At 38.6% G+C, this 22,339-nt stretch overlaps 1 protein-coding gene across 1 annotated transcript; it reads right to left on the bottom strand.

The window, feature by feature from the left end:
- Positions 1–623: 623 nt before the first annotated feature.
- On the bottom strand, positions 624–21,808 carry LANCL1 (LanC like 1). The gene is made up of 9 exons (XM_032217057.1): positions 21,694–21,808; positions 14,602–14,719; positions 10,256–10,463; positions 7,512–7,647; positions 6,576–6,722; positions 5,739–5,921; positions 2,877–3,053; positions 1,731–1,803; positions 624–799 (listed from the first exon to the last, which is right to left on the bottom strand). The coding sequence occupies exons 1-9, from the start codon at positions 21,772–21,774 to the stop codon at positions 723–725; spliced, it is 1,200 nt and encodes a 399-aa protein (XP_032072948.1). The 5' UTR covers positions 21,775–21,808; the 3' UTR covers positions 624–722.
- Between the last annotated feature and the right edge of the window lie 531 nt (positions 21,809–22,339).

Raw genomic sequence — 22,339 nt, 5'->3', positions numbered from 1 at the left:
AGAAAAATGCAACGGTAAATATAGCCACACATATTCAATTCCTGTTGGAAGTGTGCTATAAACATTCATCCAAGAGTTATACGCTTGGTAACAAGTTGCTGATAAAGACAGCAGTGCATTTGTTTTAACAACAAACATGCATAGAAATCAGAAGGATATATGTTTCAGAAATGGCTTTGAAAAATTCTTGTGTTAGCCATAGTCTTTGTTTCGGGAGTCCCAACACAAGGAATATTCCTTGCCAGAATATAATCACAAGATCTGCCCTATAGTTACTAAGCAAGGCAAACTAATTGACTGCCAAATATATTATGCTTTTTATCTTCAAAAAACATTAGTCAAGTTGCAGCCCCTCCAATAAAACAGATAAAACTATTTTGTATTTTGTGAATCTAGAACAGTGTTTCTCAACCTTGGCAACTTGAAGATGTCCGGACTTCAACTCCCAGAATTCCCCAGCCAATGCTGGCTGGGGAATTCTGGGAGTTGAAGTCCGGACATCTTCAAGTTGCCAAGGTTGAGAAACACTGATCTAGAATGCTTACAAAAAAAAGCTAGTGGTTTTTAAAAGTAGATCAGATACAGACGAGAATGTAAACACGAATACTCCTCTTATTGTTTGAATTTTCTAGCGAAAAATTAAGAAATTAGCCTACTTAATCTGCCTTTTCCAAAGAACCGAATAACTTCTTGTCAGTATTTAATATTGGCTGAGAAGGGATTTATAGTTCAAAAGCTGGGAATCTGGCTTTGGTTGGTATCAGAAGATCAGCAAGAAAATATATTGTTCCAGCCATTCCTGTAAAAAACAATAACAACAGACAAACAATAATTATGCTTAAACGGATGCCTGGCCTTCAATCCGAGAACTATTAGCAAATATCCATAGTAGGTAAAGAAATCTGGGTACTTAAGTTTAGACATCTCCAGGGCACTTAGGATGGAAGAAGATTGATTTAGAAGAGCAGACAACATGTATTTTTGCAATGATTTATTTATGGCAATAGTGAGATACATAGCCAACGTCTAGATGTAATAAAAATTTCTGAGTGAAGAATGAACTGAAAGTGCTGCATGATGGCTGCTAGATGGAAAGGTGAAACAGGACAATTTTTGAATTAATTAATTAATTAATCCTAGATATGCCATTAACTAGCCAAAAACCTTACGGCGGGACATCTGCAATACTAGGATATACAAAATATTTCCAGTATTATATAAGTATTAATGCTAATTATAATATAGTATCATCAATTCCAATGTGTTATAGAAGAGGAACAGAGAAATCCATGTTATATTTTTAATTTATTTTTCTTTTTGTCAGTTTGACTTTGAGGTCCTCAAATCATTTTTCTTCATGAAAATCCATTTTAGTAAGGCAGACATCCCCCCCCCCCCCAAAAAATCCCAGAGACAACCCATTTGTCGGCTCTAATAGAAGCCTCATATAATCAAGGACACTTTTAGTTGTGTTGGGATAACTATATACCAGCATTCTCAACTAATAAATAATCCCTACACATCTGGAGGGCAACAGATGCAGGGAACTACATACAGAAATATAACCTTCAGCTGCAATAATTTGATTTGATCCACATGTATGCTATTATTAGCTTACGCAGAAATTTGAGTGTATGAGACCATACTTCAGTTATCCAATCCCAATTGTTACTATTGTTCAGCCAAAAAGATTAAGATTCTGAAAAGAGGAAAAACAAAGTGACTATTACCTTCGAAAAGGGAAAAAGGAGTATCTGGTGTCCGACATCCATGTTGCCCGTAACTTAAACACCATTCTGCAAACTAAAAAAAAACCAAAAAACACAACACCACCACTTTTATCTAGTAGAAGTAATTTTTGTAGGAATCATTTCTTACAGTCTTCATTAATTTTATGCACAAGATATGTCTCAATATATGCTAATACTGAAAATGAATCCTAGACATAGAGAATATTTGCTGATAACAATATATGTGTAGGTGCTTTGTAAGTATTTTCTAAGCTCCTTTTGCAAACATTTTAACAGCACAAAAATAAAAAAATGACTGGTAAAACAAACTCGGGGGGTGGGGGTGGGGGCTTGGGCGGGAAGAACCTCCTCCTGGCGTAAATCCAAGCCTTCTGAGTCAAAAGCCGAATAGAAGCACACATAGGGGACAAGAAAACTTAGGATAGGCAGATTAGACAAGGCTGGGGGAATTTTTCACATTCAGGCTCCTAATCCTGATTATTCCTGAGCTTTAAGATGGGTGGACTTCAAGGCTTAGAATTTTGGTTGGGGAATTTGGAAATTTAAGTTCAATTAACCTAGAATTATTACGACTGAAAAATACTGTACTAGAGGATCACATATCCTCCAGAGCAGGCTTTTTTATTTAAGAGTGAAAGGGCTGCAGAAAATAGGGCAAATGGCAAAAGTAATCTCTTTCTCCTACAATAAATTTCAATTACCACCACCACCAAAATTCAAAGCCAGTGACTATATAAGGAAAAAGAAAAGAATAACAAGTAACCTCGCTTTAAGCTCTGTGACTAATAGGGAAATGATAAGATTGACAAAAGTGGCTTCTGTGTAGGCAATTTGCAATATCAACAATTTTCCAATGGTAAACTGTGTTTTTGCATATTTGCAAAAAAAAGAAAAAGTAAAAAAAGGTAGCAGTTCAGAAGTTCTGCAGATCTAAATCCCAAGCAATTTGTTACCTTTCCCCCCCCAACAGTTTGAGGCTTTTTAAAAAATCCAGATAAAATAAGAATAAGACCTTTCAACACAGATCATCAAAGTTGTATGAAGTAGTCAACTACATTTTGTCTGCCTGGTTAATTTTTCTGCAGGCCAAGCTAGACATCTTGTCCCATATAGACATGTGCTCACCTTGCAAGCTCTGTAGAGATATTTCATGTCTTGAGTAAGGTTGTACAGTGCCAGGAAGGCATATGCGTTGCCTGCAGTACCATGGCACAGCCCGTATCCTTTCTTCAGCAACCCCCAATGCCATATCACATCAGCACATTGCAAGGCATCACTGAAATACTTCTGTTCCCCAAACATCTGAGAAAACAAGCAGCATTTTGTTCTCTTATTATTGGCAGCTTTTTTCATCATTCGAGGATGAAACAGAAAAGGCTCAACGTATTCTTGCTAATTAGTGGCCATTCACACTCTCTGTGGAACAAGAACAGAAAACGTGGGAAACACTGAAAAATATGATCATAAAAGTCCAGTCAAACACAATACCACTGAAAAATAAAAGCGAGAAATCCAAGAAGAAATCACTATGTCTGCACAAAGATCTCTCTGATAAACTGAAAGATAAAACGGGTAAGTACAAAAAATGGGAAGAGGGACACATAACTAAGACAGAGTATAAACAGATAGACCGAATCTGCAAAGATGAAGTCAGAAAAGGAAAGGCTCAAAATGAACAAAGGCTTACAAAAAAAGTCAAATAACAATAAAAAAATTCTTTCAACATATACTGTAAATAACAAGAAAAAAGCCAAGGAAACAGTTGTTGATCCATCAAAGAGAGATGATGGCAAGGAAGTAACGGGCAGTAGAAAGAAAGCAGAGCTGCTTAACTCATTCTTTGCCTTCACGCAAAAAGAAACTATAAGCCAACCTACTAAAATCAGTTTAGGTTAGGCCTCCTCCGAGTTCCATCTGCCAGTCAGTGCCGACTGACAACTACGCGGAGGAGAGCCTTTTCAGTAGTAGCTCCGACCCTTTGGAACGATCTCCCCGTGGAGATTCGTACCCTCACCACCGTCCAGACCTTCCGCACAGCCCTTAAGACCTGGCTAGCCCATCAGGCCTGGGGACAAAGATAACTGTTCCCACCCGAATGAGGAATGAATGTTGCTTACTATTTTACTTCGATGTATTGTTTATGTCTATTGTCTGTATACCCCCCCCTCATTTTATGTAAGCCGCCCTGAGTCCCCTCAGGGAAAAGGGTGGCCTATAAGTATTAATAAATACCAAATACCAAATACCAAAATCGTACCTGTAAAAGGCAGACTAGAAAGTATTAATAAATACCAAATACCAAAATCGTACCTGTAAAAGGCAGACTAGAAATAAAAATTAAAATAAGCAATAAAATGGTAAGAGAACACCTTGCCTGATCTTGATGGATACAAATCACCAGGACCTGATGTTCCAGAGTTCTGAAGGAGCTGGCAGATGTTATCTCAAAACCATTGTATAATACCTTAAAAAAATCTTGGAGCACCAGGGAACTATCAGAGGAAAACCACACGCGCACACACAAATAACCAGGAAACTAGAGACCAAGCAGCTCAATGTCAATACCTGGGAAGATACTGGAAAAGATAATCAAAAAAACAGATCTGTGAACTTTTAGAAACAAAGTTATAACTAGTAGCCAGCACGGCTTTGTTAAAAACAGATCATGCCAAATCAATCTTTCATTCTTTGTGACTAAATTAGTAGATCAAGAAAATGCGATGGACATTCAACAACAAAGTAGGCCACAACCTACTTCTTGGTAAGCTAGAAAAATGTGGGCTCGACAGCATCACCACCAGATGGATTTGCACCTGGCTGACAAACCTTACTCAACAAGTAGTCATTAATGGTACTACATCTACATGAAGGGAAGTAAGCAGTGTGGTACTACAAGGTTCTGTCTTAGGTCCATATCTTCATAAATGACTTAGATGAGGGAATTAGAAGGGGAACTCTTCGAAATTGCAGATGACACCAAGTTAGCAGGATCCAAAAATGTCTTGACAACTTGAACAATGGGTCCTATCCAACAAAATGAAATTTAACGTGGAGAAGAGCAAAGTTTTACACCTGGGGAGGAAAAACGTACAGATTAGGCAAAACCTGGCTCAAAATCAGTAACTGTGAGGGGGACATTTGAATCCTAGTGGACGATCACTTAAACATGAATCAGCCGTGTGCAGCAGCAGCCAAAAAGCTAATACAATCCTTGGTTGTATAAAAAGAGGCAGAGGATCAAAATCACGTGAAGTATTAGCTTTATAAAGCCTTAAGTAAGACCACACTTGGAATACCGTATCCAGTTTTGGTCACCACGTTACAAAAAAAATAATAATGTTGAGACTTTGGAAATGTGCAAGAGCTACTAAGATGATTAAAGGCCTGGAGATGAAAACATATGAAGAATGTTTGCAGGATTCGGGTTTGGCTAGTCTGGAGAAAAGAAGGACATGGGGGGACATGATAGCAGGATTCCTGCATTTGAGGGGCTGCCACAAAGAGGAAGGGGTCGATTTATTTTCTATAGCACCAGAAAGCAGGACAAGAAACAATGGATGGAAACTAATCAAGGAGGCAAGCAACCTGGAATTAAGGAGGAACAGCTTCTCCTTAACTAACCAGTGGAACAACTTGCCTTCAGAAGTTGTGGGTGCTTCATCATTGGAGGTCTTTAAGAAGAGACTGGACAGCCACTTGTCTGAAATTGTGTAGGATCTCCTGCGTGAGCAGGGGGCTGGACTACAAGACCTCCAAGATCCCTTACAGCTCTATTCTGATTCTTCTGACTGTCATTTTCCTTGAAAAGATCTCTTGAGCAACAAATGGAAGAATTGTCATTGCCAGCTGTCACCATTACACAGAAGTAAGACCATCAAAATGTATGGCAGGGGCATATAAAATCCGTTTTAGTTACAATGGACATATCAAACAATCTGACAGGAAGGGACAAAAGTCTTGTCCGGTTTTCTAACTATTACTACCTACCTTGTAGGCCTGAAGGAGCATGTAGATAACACCGGGCGCGCCGTGGCACCAATGGACCAACAAATCTCTGTTGTCTCCGATGCAGGGGGGGTAATTGCCAGAGACAAACTTTAACTGGCAGATATAATCCACGCTTGGCTTGACCATGTTATGCAATTTTGCTTGACTCACGCCAAGACCAGGCTGCAATAAGAAAAATACCCACGATCTTAAATCGGTCATAAGATGCTACTTCATCTGTGTTTTAAAGCATGGCATTAAAAATATAAAAGATGGAATTGCCCCTAAATTGTCTGACTCTGGAGGGGGCTGTAAAATACTCCAAACGTCGGATAAGCGTGACCATGTTCTCAATACCTAATAATAACAAATTAAAGTGAGATTTATTTTATTAAAAAGGAGTATCATAATTCAGAAGAGTACTATCAAGTCATATTAAAAGCAGAAGAAAAAGATATTATCGTTTAGCAATTATCTGAAGAAGCTATCAGGAGAATCAAAGCAAGGTGCTCTGAAGCTTTTTATTTTCTCAGTTTCCATCTAAAAAGATTTCAATTAAACTATTGAGTTTATTACACTTGTCTTATGTTTCATGTGCTGCTATTCAAACATTTTAAAATAACCTAGTTATAATTTTGGCTTATAGTTGCAACAATTTTGTACATAGGATATTAATTTCTGTAGAAAAAGAATATTTGTCGCATTTGGAAACTCAAGAGTTTTATTTTACAACTTGTGCCACATTAATGGTGATGAAATCTCTGGCCATGTCTAAGCCAACATGAATGGCTGTACTCTTCTAAACAGACCTTTTCCTTACTGTGGAGTGCCTCTCACCTGCAACAGGTAGTAATAAATTCCTGCTAGACCATGGGCTGCTCCTACGTAATACTCCTGGTACCATTCGTACATGAGTGGGCTCTTAGCTGTGAAGTTCCTCTTCTGCGCCAAATTCTCACCAGATGCCATAACTGCTTCACAAACCTACAGGGAAAATCAGAAATAATGATGGCCATGCTTCAAAATTTTGTAGCTGGCATAAATGAAAGGGGAAAAGCATGACAATAATCTTTTTTAGGTATTTTATATAGCAGGATAGACTTAAAACTTTTAAATATTCCAGTATCCCTCCATCAAGTTTGCTGAGAAACTGCCTCACAGGAGTCTCACAGATAAAATGATTACATAATCTACATCTCTAATCTGTTCATAGCCAAGTGGGATTTGAATAAATATTTTTTTCTTCATTTACAATTATCATGGTGGCCGATAAGGAACAGTGTTGTAATTTTTTAATAAATGAGAGAATAAATTAGATGTGGGCAATAATATTTCCAGGCAACCCCTATCTCCCACCTCCCCCCAAAAATGGGGGGGGTGGGTTTGGGACCTGTCCAATTCTGGGAGTTGAAGTCCGGACATCTTCAAGTGGCCAAGGTTGAGAAACACTGCTCTACGGTCACATGATCAAAATCCAGATACTTGGCAACTGGTATGTATTTATGATGGTTACGGTGTCCCAGCGTCCTGTGATCACTTTTTGCAACTTCTGACTAGCAAAGTCAATGGGGAAGCCAGATACACTTAACGGCCATGTTAATAACTTAGCAACTGCTTTGATTTACTTTAAAAAAAGGTTGTAAAATGGGGCAAAACTGACTTAACAACTGTCTCGCACAGCAATGGAGGTTTTGGGCTCACTGTGGTCAAAAGTCAAGGACTACCTGTATTTTGAGTAGCTCAGGATACAAAAAGAAAAAAGGGATAGAATACCTGTTGGATGTGATTTGGAGAGATCTTTTCCTCTCCAAAATGTTTGTTCACAAACAGCAGAGCGGATAAATACCCCATACGTCCATAAAGCATTTCATCGGGGATTCGTGGATCTGGTTTAGGCAGCTGCAATAAGCTTGGAGGGGAAAAAAGTCTATTAGACTTTATAATTCAATGGCAAGGAAAGTCCCCCCCCCCCCCGAATGGTATGAATGTTGTGTTTTATTTTTACTTATGTATTGCTTTTATGTGCTATTGTTTGTATCCCCCTCCCCATTAGTTGTGAGCCGCCCTGAGTCCCCCCAGGGAAAAGGGCGGCCTATAAATAAATTTCAAATACAAATTCAAAATACAAAGGATTTCTAAGCATCTTTAAAGTGCGCTATAATTTATTTTACTATGATATTACATTACATTGCATTACACGTAGTCTTCGACTTACGACCACAATTGAGCCGAACGTTTCTATTGCCGAGGAAGACTTTTGTTGAGTTTTGCCCCCATTTTACAACCTTTCTTGACACAGTTGTTAAGTGAATCACTGCATTTATTAAATTAGTAACCTGGTGGTTAAGTGAATCTGGATTCCCCGTTGACTTTGCTTGTCAGAAGGTTGCAAAAGGTGATCACGGGACCCCGGGACACTGCAACCGTCATAAATACACGCCAGTTTCCAAGCAACTGAATTTTGATGACATGGCCATGGGGATGCTTAATGATTGTGTGAAAACAAGTCACCTTGTTCAGCGATGTTACAACTTCAAATGGTCACTAAATGAACTGTTGTAAGTCGAGGATTACCTGTACGTTACATTATCCTTATTTAGGCTCTCTTCAAAAATATACATATATACTATTTTCTATCAAAATTTACTCTGCGATTTTGTTCCCACTGTTGGCGGTGTGTGTATGTCATGCTACAATCACTCTGTGATTTTGAACTCTTTTTTATTCTTAATTTTTTCTTCCTCTAATAAATTATTTTACAATTTCATTTTTTATTCCAATAATACCATTAGAGGGCACTATGTGATTATACTGAATTCATATTCTCAGAACAGGAGTTAAGAGTGGGGGAAACAAAAGAAAAAATTCCCAACTGAAACAAAGAATAGAGAATGCGTTTAAATGAATACTGTTCTGATGGAGAATGTGTGTCTTTCTCCAGTTCTGTATATAAAAGCCAGAGTCAGATGAGACTACGCAAGCTGCCTAAATATATTTCCAGAATTTGGGGCAACAGAGAAGCGGGATGACCTGGAATCCCTATCTTTTGGAGAGAGGAGGGGAGGGAAGGAAGCCCAACACAAAGTGACAGGGCATTATACAGCATACACTGAAGAACATAACCAAATAGCTAGCATTGTGTATAAACATTTGCACAGCCTATGGGCTAGGGTTAGACCCTCCAAAGTCCAGATAGGAGATTCTACAGAAGGTGGTGGAGAATAAGAGGAATAAGGTCCCGTGGGACTGATCCAGACAGATAGGCAGGTACTAGGCCAATAAACTGACACTGTGGTTGCATACAAGGGCCAGAAGACAGTGGTGATGTTAGATGTAGCAGTTCCAAGTGACAGCAACCTCAGGAAGGAGTAGGAGAAGCTGGAGAACTTGGACGGCCTGAAGAAGGAACTAGAGAGTATGTGGAAAGTAAAGGCCAAAGTGGTATCAGTAGGGCTGGAAACACTCAGGCCTGTAACTCTGAAACTGGAAGAGTGGCACCAATAGAACTCAGAAACATCAGAGCGCAGTGCTAGGAAGTATTCAAACATTCTTGGATAACTATAGTACAAGAAATATAAAAATAATGTACAATATGCCTTCTACATTGAAATCAATTTAAAGTGGCATCAGAATTTTATTATAGATATAAAATAAATCTTACATATGGTTACAACAATCCATAAAATGTACATATAGACATTTTCATACCAATGACTTTTATACAAACCCATATAAAATGAAGGTGACCTGTGTATCTCAGATCCCGTGCAGTCAAAATATCACTGTTCATATGCCATTGCTTTAAACAATAGAGATTTGCATTTTTTAGCAAAATTTAAATAGGAATTACAAATTTGGAAAAAGTGTTAGCAATGAAGCTTTAAATTCAGATGATTATTCAAGGAAAATCTATGCAATTTACCAATGTTTTCTCTATCCAGTCTGTCAAAATTAATCATTCTAAAAAAGAATGTACTTCCCTTCCTAAATATTATAATTTCGTTAAGAGTGACAGCTTTATTCATTGTCCTATTATGTCCGAAATAACAAATGTTGCACTCAACATCAACCTTCTGGTGGAAACAGCTTTCCCTCCTCATAAGTAAGGCTATATCTATATCTATCTATCTATCTATCTATCTATCTATCTATCTATCTATCTATCTATCTATCTATCTATCTATCTATCTATCTATCTATCATCTATCTATATCTATCTCTCTATCTATCTTTATTTAGATTTTACAACCCCCGGTATGCCCAAATATGGGAGGAAGATCACTACTTCCATTCTCTGTCCTTCGGCTCGTCATAAGAGACCATCCAGGCAGAAACCCAATATTTTTTTTTTACTGTTGCCTTTTTGTTACATTTGTTATATTTGTCCATTTATTTATTTATCAGCACAAACATAACATAACACACACACACACACACACATATATATATATATATATATATATCATGGAGAGTTTAAGGTATCACTGAGCATTTACTCAAATATTTTGAGACATTACCGAGCAATGCAATCTTCTGCTTGCTTGTCATTGTGTAGTTTATGATATACAACTGCAGCCACGGCCAAAGGTCCAGCATCACCACATAAGAAAGTGATTGACCGCTTTGTCAAGCAGCTAAGGCTCTTCTTTATATATTCTTGAGCCATCTGAAGATAGTAGGGGTCTCCATATACCTCATGTAGATGGAAATATAGCAAAGCAATGCCTGAAAAAGGAATTACACTATTTATTATTATTATTATCATTAAACCATTAACAATAATAATTTCATTTCATTAAGTATGGTTTCCTTGACTTACGATGGCAATTGGAACTGGAATCTTGATCATAAGTTGTGATGGTCATATGTCAAGGTACCCACAAGGGCAGACCTTATATTATGACAATTTTTACAGCATTAAGCAAACCATGTGTTAAGCAAATCACATGGTATTAAGTCTAAATCCATGCTCCCGATTTCATGGTTTGTTTGTTTTTTACCAAAAAACCCCAGCAGAAATCAGAAAAAAAACAACAGCCAACCTAATCATGGGATTATGATGCTGTAATCAGTCGTGATATTTATAGGTCATAAAGCACCTTTTCCAATGCAATTGTTAACTCTGAAAAATCATTAAACAGGAGTCATAAGCCAAAGACTACCTATAAAATTATATTGTCTATTAAGACAAAGCCTTTTTAATTGCATAGTAATACAAAACAGAAAATCATGTAATTACAGTACTAGCATTTTTATGATAATCCTAAACCATAAAATCATTCTAAAAACAGGGAAATACGCTAAAGTTACATTAAATGTACTATCTGCAGTCTAACCATAAATATCCATTGTCACACATTTGAAAGATAAATTCTAGATAATTTTGGGTTAATACTCCTAGGGATGGACAAACAGTCTGTATTTCTGACAATCATGGTTACCATATACATAATACTCTTGTGAGGATCTTATTGATAGGAGCTTATATTTGATGCATTTTCATCTCAGATGCTAATGTCATTAATAGACATAACTTTCAAACCTAAAATTTTAATATTTAATACCTTGGAAAACTTTGATCATATCACCTTTCTAAGTCCATTCATCAACTGCAGAATGACTCAGTGATATGTAAGATTAGTACGGTCGATGAGAAGCAGTATAATGCAAAAGCAAAACAGAAAAATTGATGATGTTGCGAGCTGACTCGTCTTGAGACCACCTGCCCTGTCTCACTTGCTGACCTAGGTGGGCACTCCAGCCGAATAAGCTGGTGTCGGTTGTGACGACTAGTCAGTCTGGTTCCTTGAAGGTGATCCTTCGTCATGGCCGATGATGTCCACCACCGCACGGATCGCTTCACTTTTGGGGGAACCCGAATCAACGTTGTGGAACTGCTTCTGTTGGCCTTCTGAATGGGTAGCAAGAACCATCTCCAAGCAGCGCACAGGAGAAATCATTATTCAGCATTTCTAAGTTTGCGTCAGTGAGAGTTTGAATATTTGATGCATAAGATATGTCAAAAGGTGATGGTTTTGTTTTATAATTCTTACATTTCCATTATCGTGATTTAATTATGTCAACTAATTTTTAGAAACCAAAACAGATATAGATTCATATCCAAATATTAACAAAGACTTGGAGACTTTGGAATAATGTCTTTTTTCACTGTAGCCAAAATGCAATGATAATCTTTTATCGGAAAAAACACTAACAGAATGAAGAATGATCAGCAAGAAATAAGAAGTATAAACCTAGCAAGCCATAAAATGCCAAGGTCAAAAATGGGACAGTGATTTACTGATTTAAAAGGACATTAGGAAATGTGAATTATTGCTAGTAAAGAAGGAAAGTTGGTAAATGTATTAAGTACAAATGAAAACATTATTAATGTTAGTCTGAAGTCTTCAAGGAAACAGTATGCATTCTAGAGGCATCTTCAAAAATAACACTGTAGGAAAGAGTGACACAGTAGATCCAGATTTTTCATTTTTTCGATTTATAGCACTATAAAGTACACTTGTACTTTCAAACTCATTAACCATTGCTAAGAGAATGCAGACCTCTGTATTTAAGCTTATATTAAAAAAATAAAAAAATAAAGAGAAAGAAGAGCTGCTTGCAAAATTACTTTCTCTTGCTCATAGAATATTTTTAAATTTAGATCATTTTCTCATTCTGCATAGGTAATCTCCCAAGCGTCATACCAATTCAATTATGCATGAATATTAAAGACAAATCTCTATTTCCTGCTGAAGTTAATAACCTTGTCCACTCTCTAGGCAGTTTCTGTGTTAGTACTATCAATGAAGGCTGTGAAAAGGTATTTTATCCTAAGTCTCATCTGCAATGCTATGTACCTGAAACTATTTTTAAGAAGAAAATGTCTTATTCTGGATATCACCATATTTCCTTCAGCTAATTAGTCACAGCACAGTATCAAAATTTTAACAGCAGCATGGAATAAGCCATGTTTCCACATTTTAATTTGTATGATATGGAGTTTGCAGACTTTAGGGTTAGATGTCACTTTTGGTTGAAGTTTGCAGATGAAATAAAAAAATGGGCTCAAATAGAAAAGTAGGTATGGAAAATGTATTGTATAGGCCTGTGAGAATAACTGATACTCCAATATTCAAACTCTAGCAGTATTCAGATTTTTGCTTTTTCTGAATCTGAAAGTAAAAACTGTTCAGAATCATAAGAATTTACAACTTTTAATTTTTAAACAAAGGCTGAGATGTTTATGATACTGCAGAAGGTACTGAAGGTTTCATAACAATTAAACCACTATGGGTTATAATCAAATCTTACACTCATTATTTTAACTGTCTTTAATGGTACTAGTATGACACTATATTTCTTTAACAGTCCCTCCTATCTTATCTATATTTTTTTTTCCTGAGCAGCTAATTTGTCTTGAATTGGTATAGTACAACGTAGCAGTTTGTTACTCCCCCATCACAACTGGTTTACAAAAGATCCAAAGACCCCTTTCTTTACAGAGAGCTTACACCAAATGAAGAAAGCACAAGAGGTATATACAAAATATAAGTTACAGTATATATTTTGCCAAAAGTGGAACTAATAAAAATACAACTTTCAAAGGTAAAAGCCACGGGCAGGATTTTAAGGGGGACGGTAGCAGAAGAGGGCTATAAAGTAGGTAAGGCCATACCACATGTGGGCGGGTAAAGATTTGGAAAGTTTCTTCCTTTAAAAAAGTCCATATTGATATGGCTTGATACACTACAGTTCTCATCAGTCCTCAATGTCAAAATGGAGGGAAACGTACTGGTCATTTTCAGAAATCATAATCCGAGGACATTCAAAGGGCTACAAAATGAAAGCCTGCAGGTTGCCCACCCAACCTATGATGAGGAAGAAAGAGCATAATATATAATATTTTAATATAGATGCCTACTGCTTGGTGACAATAAGATGGGAGGAAATGTAGAGTTAAACTTGCTGTTTAACCTCAGTTCCAGGATACGTCTAAATGGCATCAGCCTCTACAACAGTTGAATTGTGACAGAAAGCGTTGGGGATGGTCTCTCCCAGTATTATTTATTAGCAATCATGTAAGTGTCAATTGTTTTCAGATTGCCACAGAATTAATTACATGAAAATATACTCAACAAACCTTTCTCTACAGAGGCAGTTAAGAGAGGTGGTCTTACCTGAACTGTAATTTTAGGAGTTGTTTGCAGGATGGTCCAGTAGTGGTACTGTGATAAGATTGTATAGTGCAGGGTTTCATTTTTCCCAAACTGGAGCCCACATTAGTTTATTCATTAATCATGGTTAAATGTGATGTGTGCAAATGCACTCCTAGTTTATTTCAAAAGAATAATTTGAAACTGGCTTATCAAAAAGTAAAGTTAACAGTACACTAGTTTAGAATTCCAGTATAAGAACATAGAGCAGTGTTTCTCAACCTTGGTGACTTTAAGTCCTGTGGACTTCAACTCCCAGAATCCCCCAGGGAGTTGAAGTCCATAGGACTTAAAGTCATCAAGGTTGAGAAACACTGACATAGAGACATCTCTGATAAGAAAGGTTGGCAGCCAATGGGCTGCAGCAATAGCAAAAAGAGGAAATCTTTTTTCTTTCTCTGTCCAGAGAATTACTATCACATTCAGGAATACTTTGGAAATTCAGGAGACAATCCACCCTGAAAAAAAATGAATAGCTTGCAAATCCCTTGATAAATAATATTTGCAGGATTCCCCAAGTCTTTCCTTCTTTGAGGCAGATTCAATCCCAGCAGTAAAATAAGACCGTATGTCCTCCAGCCATTCTTTAAACATCCAGTTTAAAACATGCTATTTAACATTCACATTTTGCAGCTCTCCCATCCTACCTGCCCAGCCAGTATAACAAGTGCAGTCCCTGGGGTCGGCAGATTTCAGACCTCTTTCCATCTGTTGGAGAAGCTCCTTGATTTTATTATTCACATGCTGACTGAATTCAGGAGTGAGCTGTAGATGTTAATAAAAACACAGTGGTTATGTCTCAGCAGACACACTGTCACTCATCAAGATGTGCCAAACTAAGTACTTTGAAGTGCTCTATACTTTTAAGAGAACCACCTTTTTAGAAGTATAAAGGAAATAAACAGCTGCCAGACTGGAAGCAGTTAATTTAAAAAGGGAAAGAAGAATCAAAATTCATTTTTATAGAAAACCCTATTACTGCAGGCACACTTTCTTCCAAGTAACTATTAATTAAGAATTTAACCTTAAACATTTAAAACTGTATTTCTCTCCCCTGGTGATACATGGGCCATCCATGCCTATTACCTTGAGGTTATAGCCAGTGCAATACTTTCCCCCGAGGGGACCTTGAAGGCTACTCAATTTTTTAAGAGTAGATTCTGCTAGATGATTGCCATTAGACAAATAGGACAGAAATAGCATCGTACAATATTACTTGACAGTCTGCGCTGACTCACCACAATTCTACCACATGGAAGCTTTTGTACAGGGCACTATAGATTAACCAACATTTGCTGTGGCAAGCATAAAGCGCTTACCACAGCAAATGAAGGAGATATCCATTTCTTAATGGAGTCAAGTATTTATTGAAGCTCCAAGCCTAAAAACCCTTTCAGGATTGAAACGTTGCGATGAACACTGGCATTGTATAGAAATACATACATAAATACATGAAGGTTGAAAGGGAAATTACGCAGGAGCTCATTACTATAGGAGATCCCTGACATGGAGATCCATCCCGTTTAAAGATCTTCAGCAAAAGAAAACCCAAGGTAGTTTGTCCCATTGTTGAACTATGGCTATCAAGAAATTTTTACCTCATATAGAACCAAATTCCATCTCCTTGTAAACCCATTATTTCTTTTCAAATACATTTTATTTATTTCATTTTCATTTTCATTTTATACAATCACTTATATACTGTGCGTAACAAAAAAACAAAGAGAAAAAAAACAAACAAACAAAAAAAAACCCCCCCAACATAACACTTCAATCCCCCATACACCCTCTCTTCTCCCCCTCCAACTTTCATTTCACCCCTCCAGCATTCCCCTCTTCTACTTCCCTTCCCCCTCAGACATCTCCCCCTCCCTCCATCTCACCCTCCTTACATTCCCTCTCACTCCCTCTTTACTTCTCCCTCCTCTTTCCCTCTTCTCCTCGCTTTGGTGTATCCATCAGTTTGTTTTTTTTTTTTTTAAAAAAAAGAATAAAAGAGAAAAAAAAAAAAAAGGAAAACGAGCCGCAGTATACAAGTGAATTCTTATTGTTCTAAGAATTGAGACTGTAATTCCACCCTCCCCCCTCCCCCCTATAATCCCCCCTCCCTAACCCCCTTACGGCTTCGCAGGTCCCATACCCGGCATAATTCTTTAACAAGCATTTGAGTATAATAAGGCCAGCTAACTTTAAAACTAAAAAAAGAAAAGAAAAGAAAAGCCAAAAAAAAAAAGGAGAATAATAAAAAATACACACACACCTAAAAAGAAAGGGGAAACAGAGAAGGGTCAATAAACCCACTACGTTAACACAGCTTCCCATTATCTGTAAATCTTAAACAATGTAGCTCATTCCAAATTTCGATTATTTTACTACTTGCAGGGTTTCAAACTATATTAGAGCCAGGTAAGTTGATCAATTAGGATTCCCCAACTAAAAGTCTCATTGCTTTGTCTATCTATTCAAACCTTTAATTTCTCTCTTTTTTATCCGAATATCCAAACCTTTCTATAAAACCATTAAACTCAAGTACTTCTTTCATTTTTCATTTCCAACACCTCCCTTTCTATCCTTACCCACCTCCACATGTAAATTTTTTACCTTCCACCCTGCCTTTATCCATGTCCATATATATATTTTATCCGCGTCCATTGCTCCTCCCATATTTACTCCACTTTCCTGAAGACTCTCCGACCAATCTTTCTTGACCTTATATTGAAATAGCAACTCAAACAAATATCAGCTTGCATTCTAGCCCCAAGTAGTCTAATTAAGCTTTCGCTACCCTTCCCTCTCCCACGCGCCTCCCAACTCCGTTCGTCCCAGACCACAACTCAAAAAGATCGCAATCTCCGCTCTCCTCGCCTAAGAAAATAATTCATGCGCAATTTGAGTTAGAATTCAGACAAATCTTATATACAATATGTGTCCACAATCAGCAACGCTTCTTTCAGTCTCCATGTCTCATCATCAATATACCACTTTTCCATTTTATCCCAGACGGAAATCATAAAGCTTTAAGAACATCGCTTAGTCTTTATTCTTTAGTCTTCTGCCCTTCCGGAAGAGGAAAGCAACACCCTCCGCCTTGTAGCCACGTGTCTCGCTGTTTGTCTTCTCCTTCTCCTTGTCTCTCTCCAGGTCCGGATGAATCAGGAAGTCCCGCCTTCAGGGTCTCGTAGTAAAATTCTCGGGCTTCACAGACAGAGTTAATGCGGTGTTTTTGGTTGCCAAATGTAACTGTAATACCAGCTGGGACTTCCCATTTGTATGGAATCTGAGAATTTCTGAGTTCTTCGGTTAAGAAAGCGTACTCTTTCCTTATTCTTAATAATTGAAATGGTATCTCTTTAAAAACAATCAAGTCCTGTCCGTCAATTCTCAACCTCTTGCTGTAAAGCCTCTGTATTATCTCATTTCTGGATTCCCTTGTGGTAAAGTATATTATTATGTCCCTCGGAAGCTGTCGCTGTTTTGCTACCCAGGAATTCTGGCGGTAAATTCTTTGAATCTGCCAATCAAAGTTAAATCCCGGACTTCCCACCAAGCGGCTGAAAGCCTCAAAGAAGATCTGTTTCAAATTCTCCTGTTGGTTTTCACGCAGTCCTCTAACCCTTATTGCAAAGGCAGTCTTATTATAATTTATCATGACAAGTTGTTTTTGAGCATTTTCCATTTCCTGTTGTAACGTTTGAATTTTGGATATCAAATTAAGGTTAGTTTCTTCCAAAAGTTCCAATTTGTCCTCCGCTTCAGCAATATAATCTGTCATGACTGTCATTACTCCGATCATATCCTTCTTTGCCTGAGCAATTTTAGCATCAAATTGATCATATAAATCCGATATCAGTTGATTAATTTCCTGTCTGAAGTCATTAAGCGTTTTGAGAAGAAATTCTTGTGTTAACAAATCTCCCGTGGAGGGTGTGGGAGGCAAGGGTAGCGGCTTCGTAGCAGTTTTTAGAGATATGTTATTAAGGAAGCGCTTCTGTTTAGATTTGGGAGCCATTCCAAAGTAGAAATAAAAGACAAGCAATCAAGCGAGCCAAAAATCAAAGTCTCTGCTCCCCTCAGTTAATCTTTTAGCAATTAGTACAGAGAAGCCTTCAGGAGGGTAGGGCTGGCTAAGTACGTCACATCAAACACAAAAACTACGAGATCGCCATCTTGTGACGCAGCTAAAAAAGGAAGGGAGCCTTTTGCGAAATTGAAGCTGGTATTTTAGATAGTAATAAAAGAAATTCCTCAGGAATGGTCCCCGCCCGGATTGACTTTTAAATAGCTTAGCTTTGTCCTGGGGGGGGGGGGGGGCAATCTGCCTAGGCTGCAAAAAAGGCAGCGCGGAAAACTGGCCGGAGTAAAGGCTCAGCTAATGTTGAACCTCTTCTCCATTCACAGCAAAAAAAAAAAAGCTATGAATTACAAAGAGATCCTAACGACTGACCTTCTCCCTGCCCCTTTCTGCCAGAAAGGGGAGATATCTATAGATCTTATAAGATATACGAACCAGAGTCCTGGCAGGAGCTTCGTTGAGCTCCCGACGGCGGCAGGCTCCACCCCCCGAAGCCCGTAAACCCATTATTTCTTGACTTGTACTCTGGTACAATTCTGAACACTTTTGTCGTCCATCATTTCAAAGAGAAATGATTATTTCTCTTTGCTCTTCTATTTATGTTTATGCAGCCTAGGATTGCAATTATTTATAGCTGCATCCCATTGTTGATTCATATAGAGGTTGTGATCATCAAAGCAGCCAGAACCTTTTGTTGGCGAGGGAGGACAAAACCCTTTTTTTCTTACTTACCTCTTTGAAATCATGGTGCGTCTTATAGTCCAAAAATACAGTGTGTGTGTATCTATGTATTTTGTGTCAAAACCCCTGGTATGCCCAAATATCGGAGGAAGCCTACTGCTTCCTTTCTCTGTCTATCGGCTCATCCTAAGAGACCATCCAGACAGAAAGCCATTATTTTCACTGTTGCCTTTGTTACATTTGTGTTGCATTTGTGCTGATCAATAAAAGGAGACAAGTATAGATCTATTTCAAGCTATTTAGCTCTCATCATATATATATATATATATATATATATATATATATATATATATATATATATATATATATATATGGGAGAGAGAGGGAGAGAAAATGTATATACACACACTGTACTGTGTTGTCTGAAAAGAGCTCAGATGCATGTATAGTAAGTGACCATTTGTAATGACAATAGCGATGAAAAATTAACTTTGCGGCCAATCCTCATAAGTCTGTAAAGCACAGGAAGGCTTAAATAAGACATAAGCACTATTGCTGTATCATTTAGCTTTGTTTAATAACCAAGTTGTTAGCCCCAACTGTGATTGCTAAATGAAGGCTATCCATACACAGCGAAAAACAAATGCAACACAACTAATGCACTTACAATAACTGATGTTTATTTATCTTGAAGCAGAATACATTTTCCATAAAGTGTTAGGTATATAAAATCATTATGAAATACAATAAGTGGAACCATTTAATCAGTAAATATATACATCCATATATAATAGCTAATATTCATACAAGGAAGACTTGGGTAAAGATGCATCTCTGGGAGGCATCTGAAACAGGTCCTAGCAGTTATTGCTAAAGAGCAATCTACACAATAACTTCATCAAAAATGATTCTTCTCTTGAATGTTGTGATTCTTTGGAAAGTTAAATGTAAGATACCAAAGTCTTCTCCCAAGTTAGCTAGGCCTTTATATGTCAATAACAAGATCAATGATGATTAAATCAAGATGATCAATCATCTTGATTTAAAGCTAACACAGTCAGTGATGTCTCTTCAGTACTGCTACATAAACTTCATAGCTAGATGCTTCACTCAGCATTTATTGGTTCCCTTGACCCTCTTCCACCTAAATTGCCTGACATTTTTTTATGATTTCAGAGATATGGCAAACACAGTGCTGTTTATAACATACCTGGGTTTTTACATTCATATTTGTGGATGGCACAGTACATATTTCTGCACAGCATAATAAACACTTCATACTCTAGCCAAAAATCTTATTTTGAATGTATAGGTTATCTTTTGAAAAGCTAAAGCTGTTGCCAAGTATTCTGCCTAAGGGTACTGACAGAGTAATTACAATTCAGAGTTCCTGGTTTTCTTAGGGATGTTCTCATGACACACCCTTCTCTAAAGATATCTGTTGTAATGTGAGCAGCAGCCACAAAAACATACTTTAATCCAAGTTTCATAATCAAGACAATCTCAATATTTAGAAGGCCTCCTTAATTGGGGTTTGAAAGAAATGGCATAGTCCTGATTCTATGCTTTCCATGTACACAATGTATGAGTGTGAATCTTCTGTTTCTTCATAGTCATGAAGGTGATGCACTTAAGAAAAAAGAATTTCACTATCCTGCTTCCCAATCAATTTAACACAATTAAAAGTAATTTGCTTCACAACTGGCATGACCTATTAAGGTAGCTAAGTCAATGAGCACCCTTATTGGTTCCCTTGACACTCTTTCACCTAAATAGCTGCCCGGAGTCCTCCGAGATTGGGCGGCTTATAAATAAAATTAAACTTGAAATAAAATTATACTTGAAATTGCCTGACATTCTTTTATGATTTCAGAGTTTGGCAAACACAATGCTCTTTATAACACACCTGGGTTTTTACACTCATATTTGTGGACGGCACACATAATTCCCCCCCCCCCCCGATTCCCATCACCACTCAAGTCATTAAAAATTATGGAACTGCATTTCCGCGCTGCAGTAGGTGACACTAAGATTTATCTTCCTTTATCAAAAGCATATTAAACTTAACCCACAATATTACCTGATTTTTTTTTTTGGGGGGGGGGGAATGTTTTTACAGAGTTTCCTTAAAAACACTGAGAACGTCTTACCTGCCCTGCACCTGAACGCCCCCTGCTGTACAGGAGTGGGCATTGCATAAACAGAAACCACGCCAATGCTGTAGATTGGTCAACTTTAAGACTTGTGGACTTCAACTCCCAGAGTTCCTCAGCCAGCAAAGCTTACCTGCCATGTACCTGAACGCCCCCTGCTGTACAGGAGTGGGCATTACATAAACAGAAACCACGCCAATGCTGTAGATTGGTCAACTTTAAGACTTGTGGACTTCAACTCCCAGAGTTCCTCAGCCAGCAAAGCTTACCTGCCCTGTACCTGATCGCCCCCTGCTGTACAAGAGTGGGCATTACATAAAACAGAAACCACGCCAATGCTGTAGATTGGTCAACTTTAAGACTTGTGGACTTCAACTCCCAGAATTCCTCAGCCAGCTTTGCTGGCTGAGGAATTCTGGGAGTTGTAGTCCACAAGTCTTAAAGTTGCCAAGGTTGGAGACCAATGCGATATAATTTTGGAAAGGAGAATAATGGATTTCTATTTTTAACTAGCAGTTGTAAGGACGAACTAGGGGATATTGTTAAAGTAATTCTTCTTTTCGGCATTTGAATTCAAAGTAAGACTAACGACCCAGACTCTGGCAAACGACGCTGGGAAAGGTCCTTCATGAAGGCGGCAAGACTGAAAAACGGTAAAAACGGCAGCTTGTTGACATTTATTATACGGCTTAATTATGAGGGGGGGGGAAAAAAAGCCCTTTCTACCAAAATACTCCCTCAGCCGCTTCCAACCTCGGCGGCTTTTTTAAGTTCCGCGGAGGCTGAGGGAACACCGGCGTAAAAGGAGCAGCGGGAAGAAGCCAAGCACTCACCCGCCCTGAAGGGTCGAAGTATCCCGCCGCCAAGGATTTGTCGTAGTCCGCAAAAGGGTTCGGAAAAGCCCTCTCAGCCATGGCGGCGCCAAAAAAAAAAAAGAAAGAGAGTCTCCCGCTTCCGCCACCCACAGAACGGCTCCGGCCTCAACCGGAAGCCGCCGCGGGCGTTGCGGAGCGCGAGCAGCGCCCCCTACCTGCAAATACCGTGCAAATACCGCCCCCCTCCCGAATAGCAGCAGCAGCAGCAGCGCCGGTCGCCTAGGAGAGGGAAAAGGAGGGCGGGGCGGCCGATCCTGACACTGATTGGCCAGCCCCGAGCCCGCCTTCGACTTCCGCCGCCCAATCGGCGCCTCCAGCCTCGACTCCCACGCCGTGGGTTTCTTAAAGGGGCCGGCGCCCTTTTAGTCCTAGGTGATGAGGCGATGGCCCCTCTGCTGCCCTCTGCCGGGCGACCGGGGCAAAGCTCCCCACCCCCGTAACGGAGCTTTCCCCCCCGGCAGATTTCCACGGGTGTCCTCCGGACTCTACCCGCGTTATTGTTATTTGGAAGAGCGTCTCCCTAAACGGGGCTTCTTGGACTGGGATTGAAAGCCTTGCAGCTCCTCCTCCTGAGCCTCCGCCCCCCGACGCTGCAAACTTTCTG

This window comes from Thamnophis elegans, chromosome 1 (assembly GCF_009769535.1).
Source record: "Thamnophis elegans isolate rThaEle1 chromosome 1, rThaEle1.pri, whole genome shotgun sequence".
NCBI classification, from domain to species: domain Eukaryota; kingdom Metazoa; phylum Chordata; class Lepidosauria; order Squamata; family Colubridae; genus Thamnophis; species Thamnophis elegans.
The sequence above is the reverse complement of the archived record's forward strand: the minus strand, read 5'-3'. Positions and strand labels throughout refer to the sequence as shown.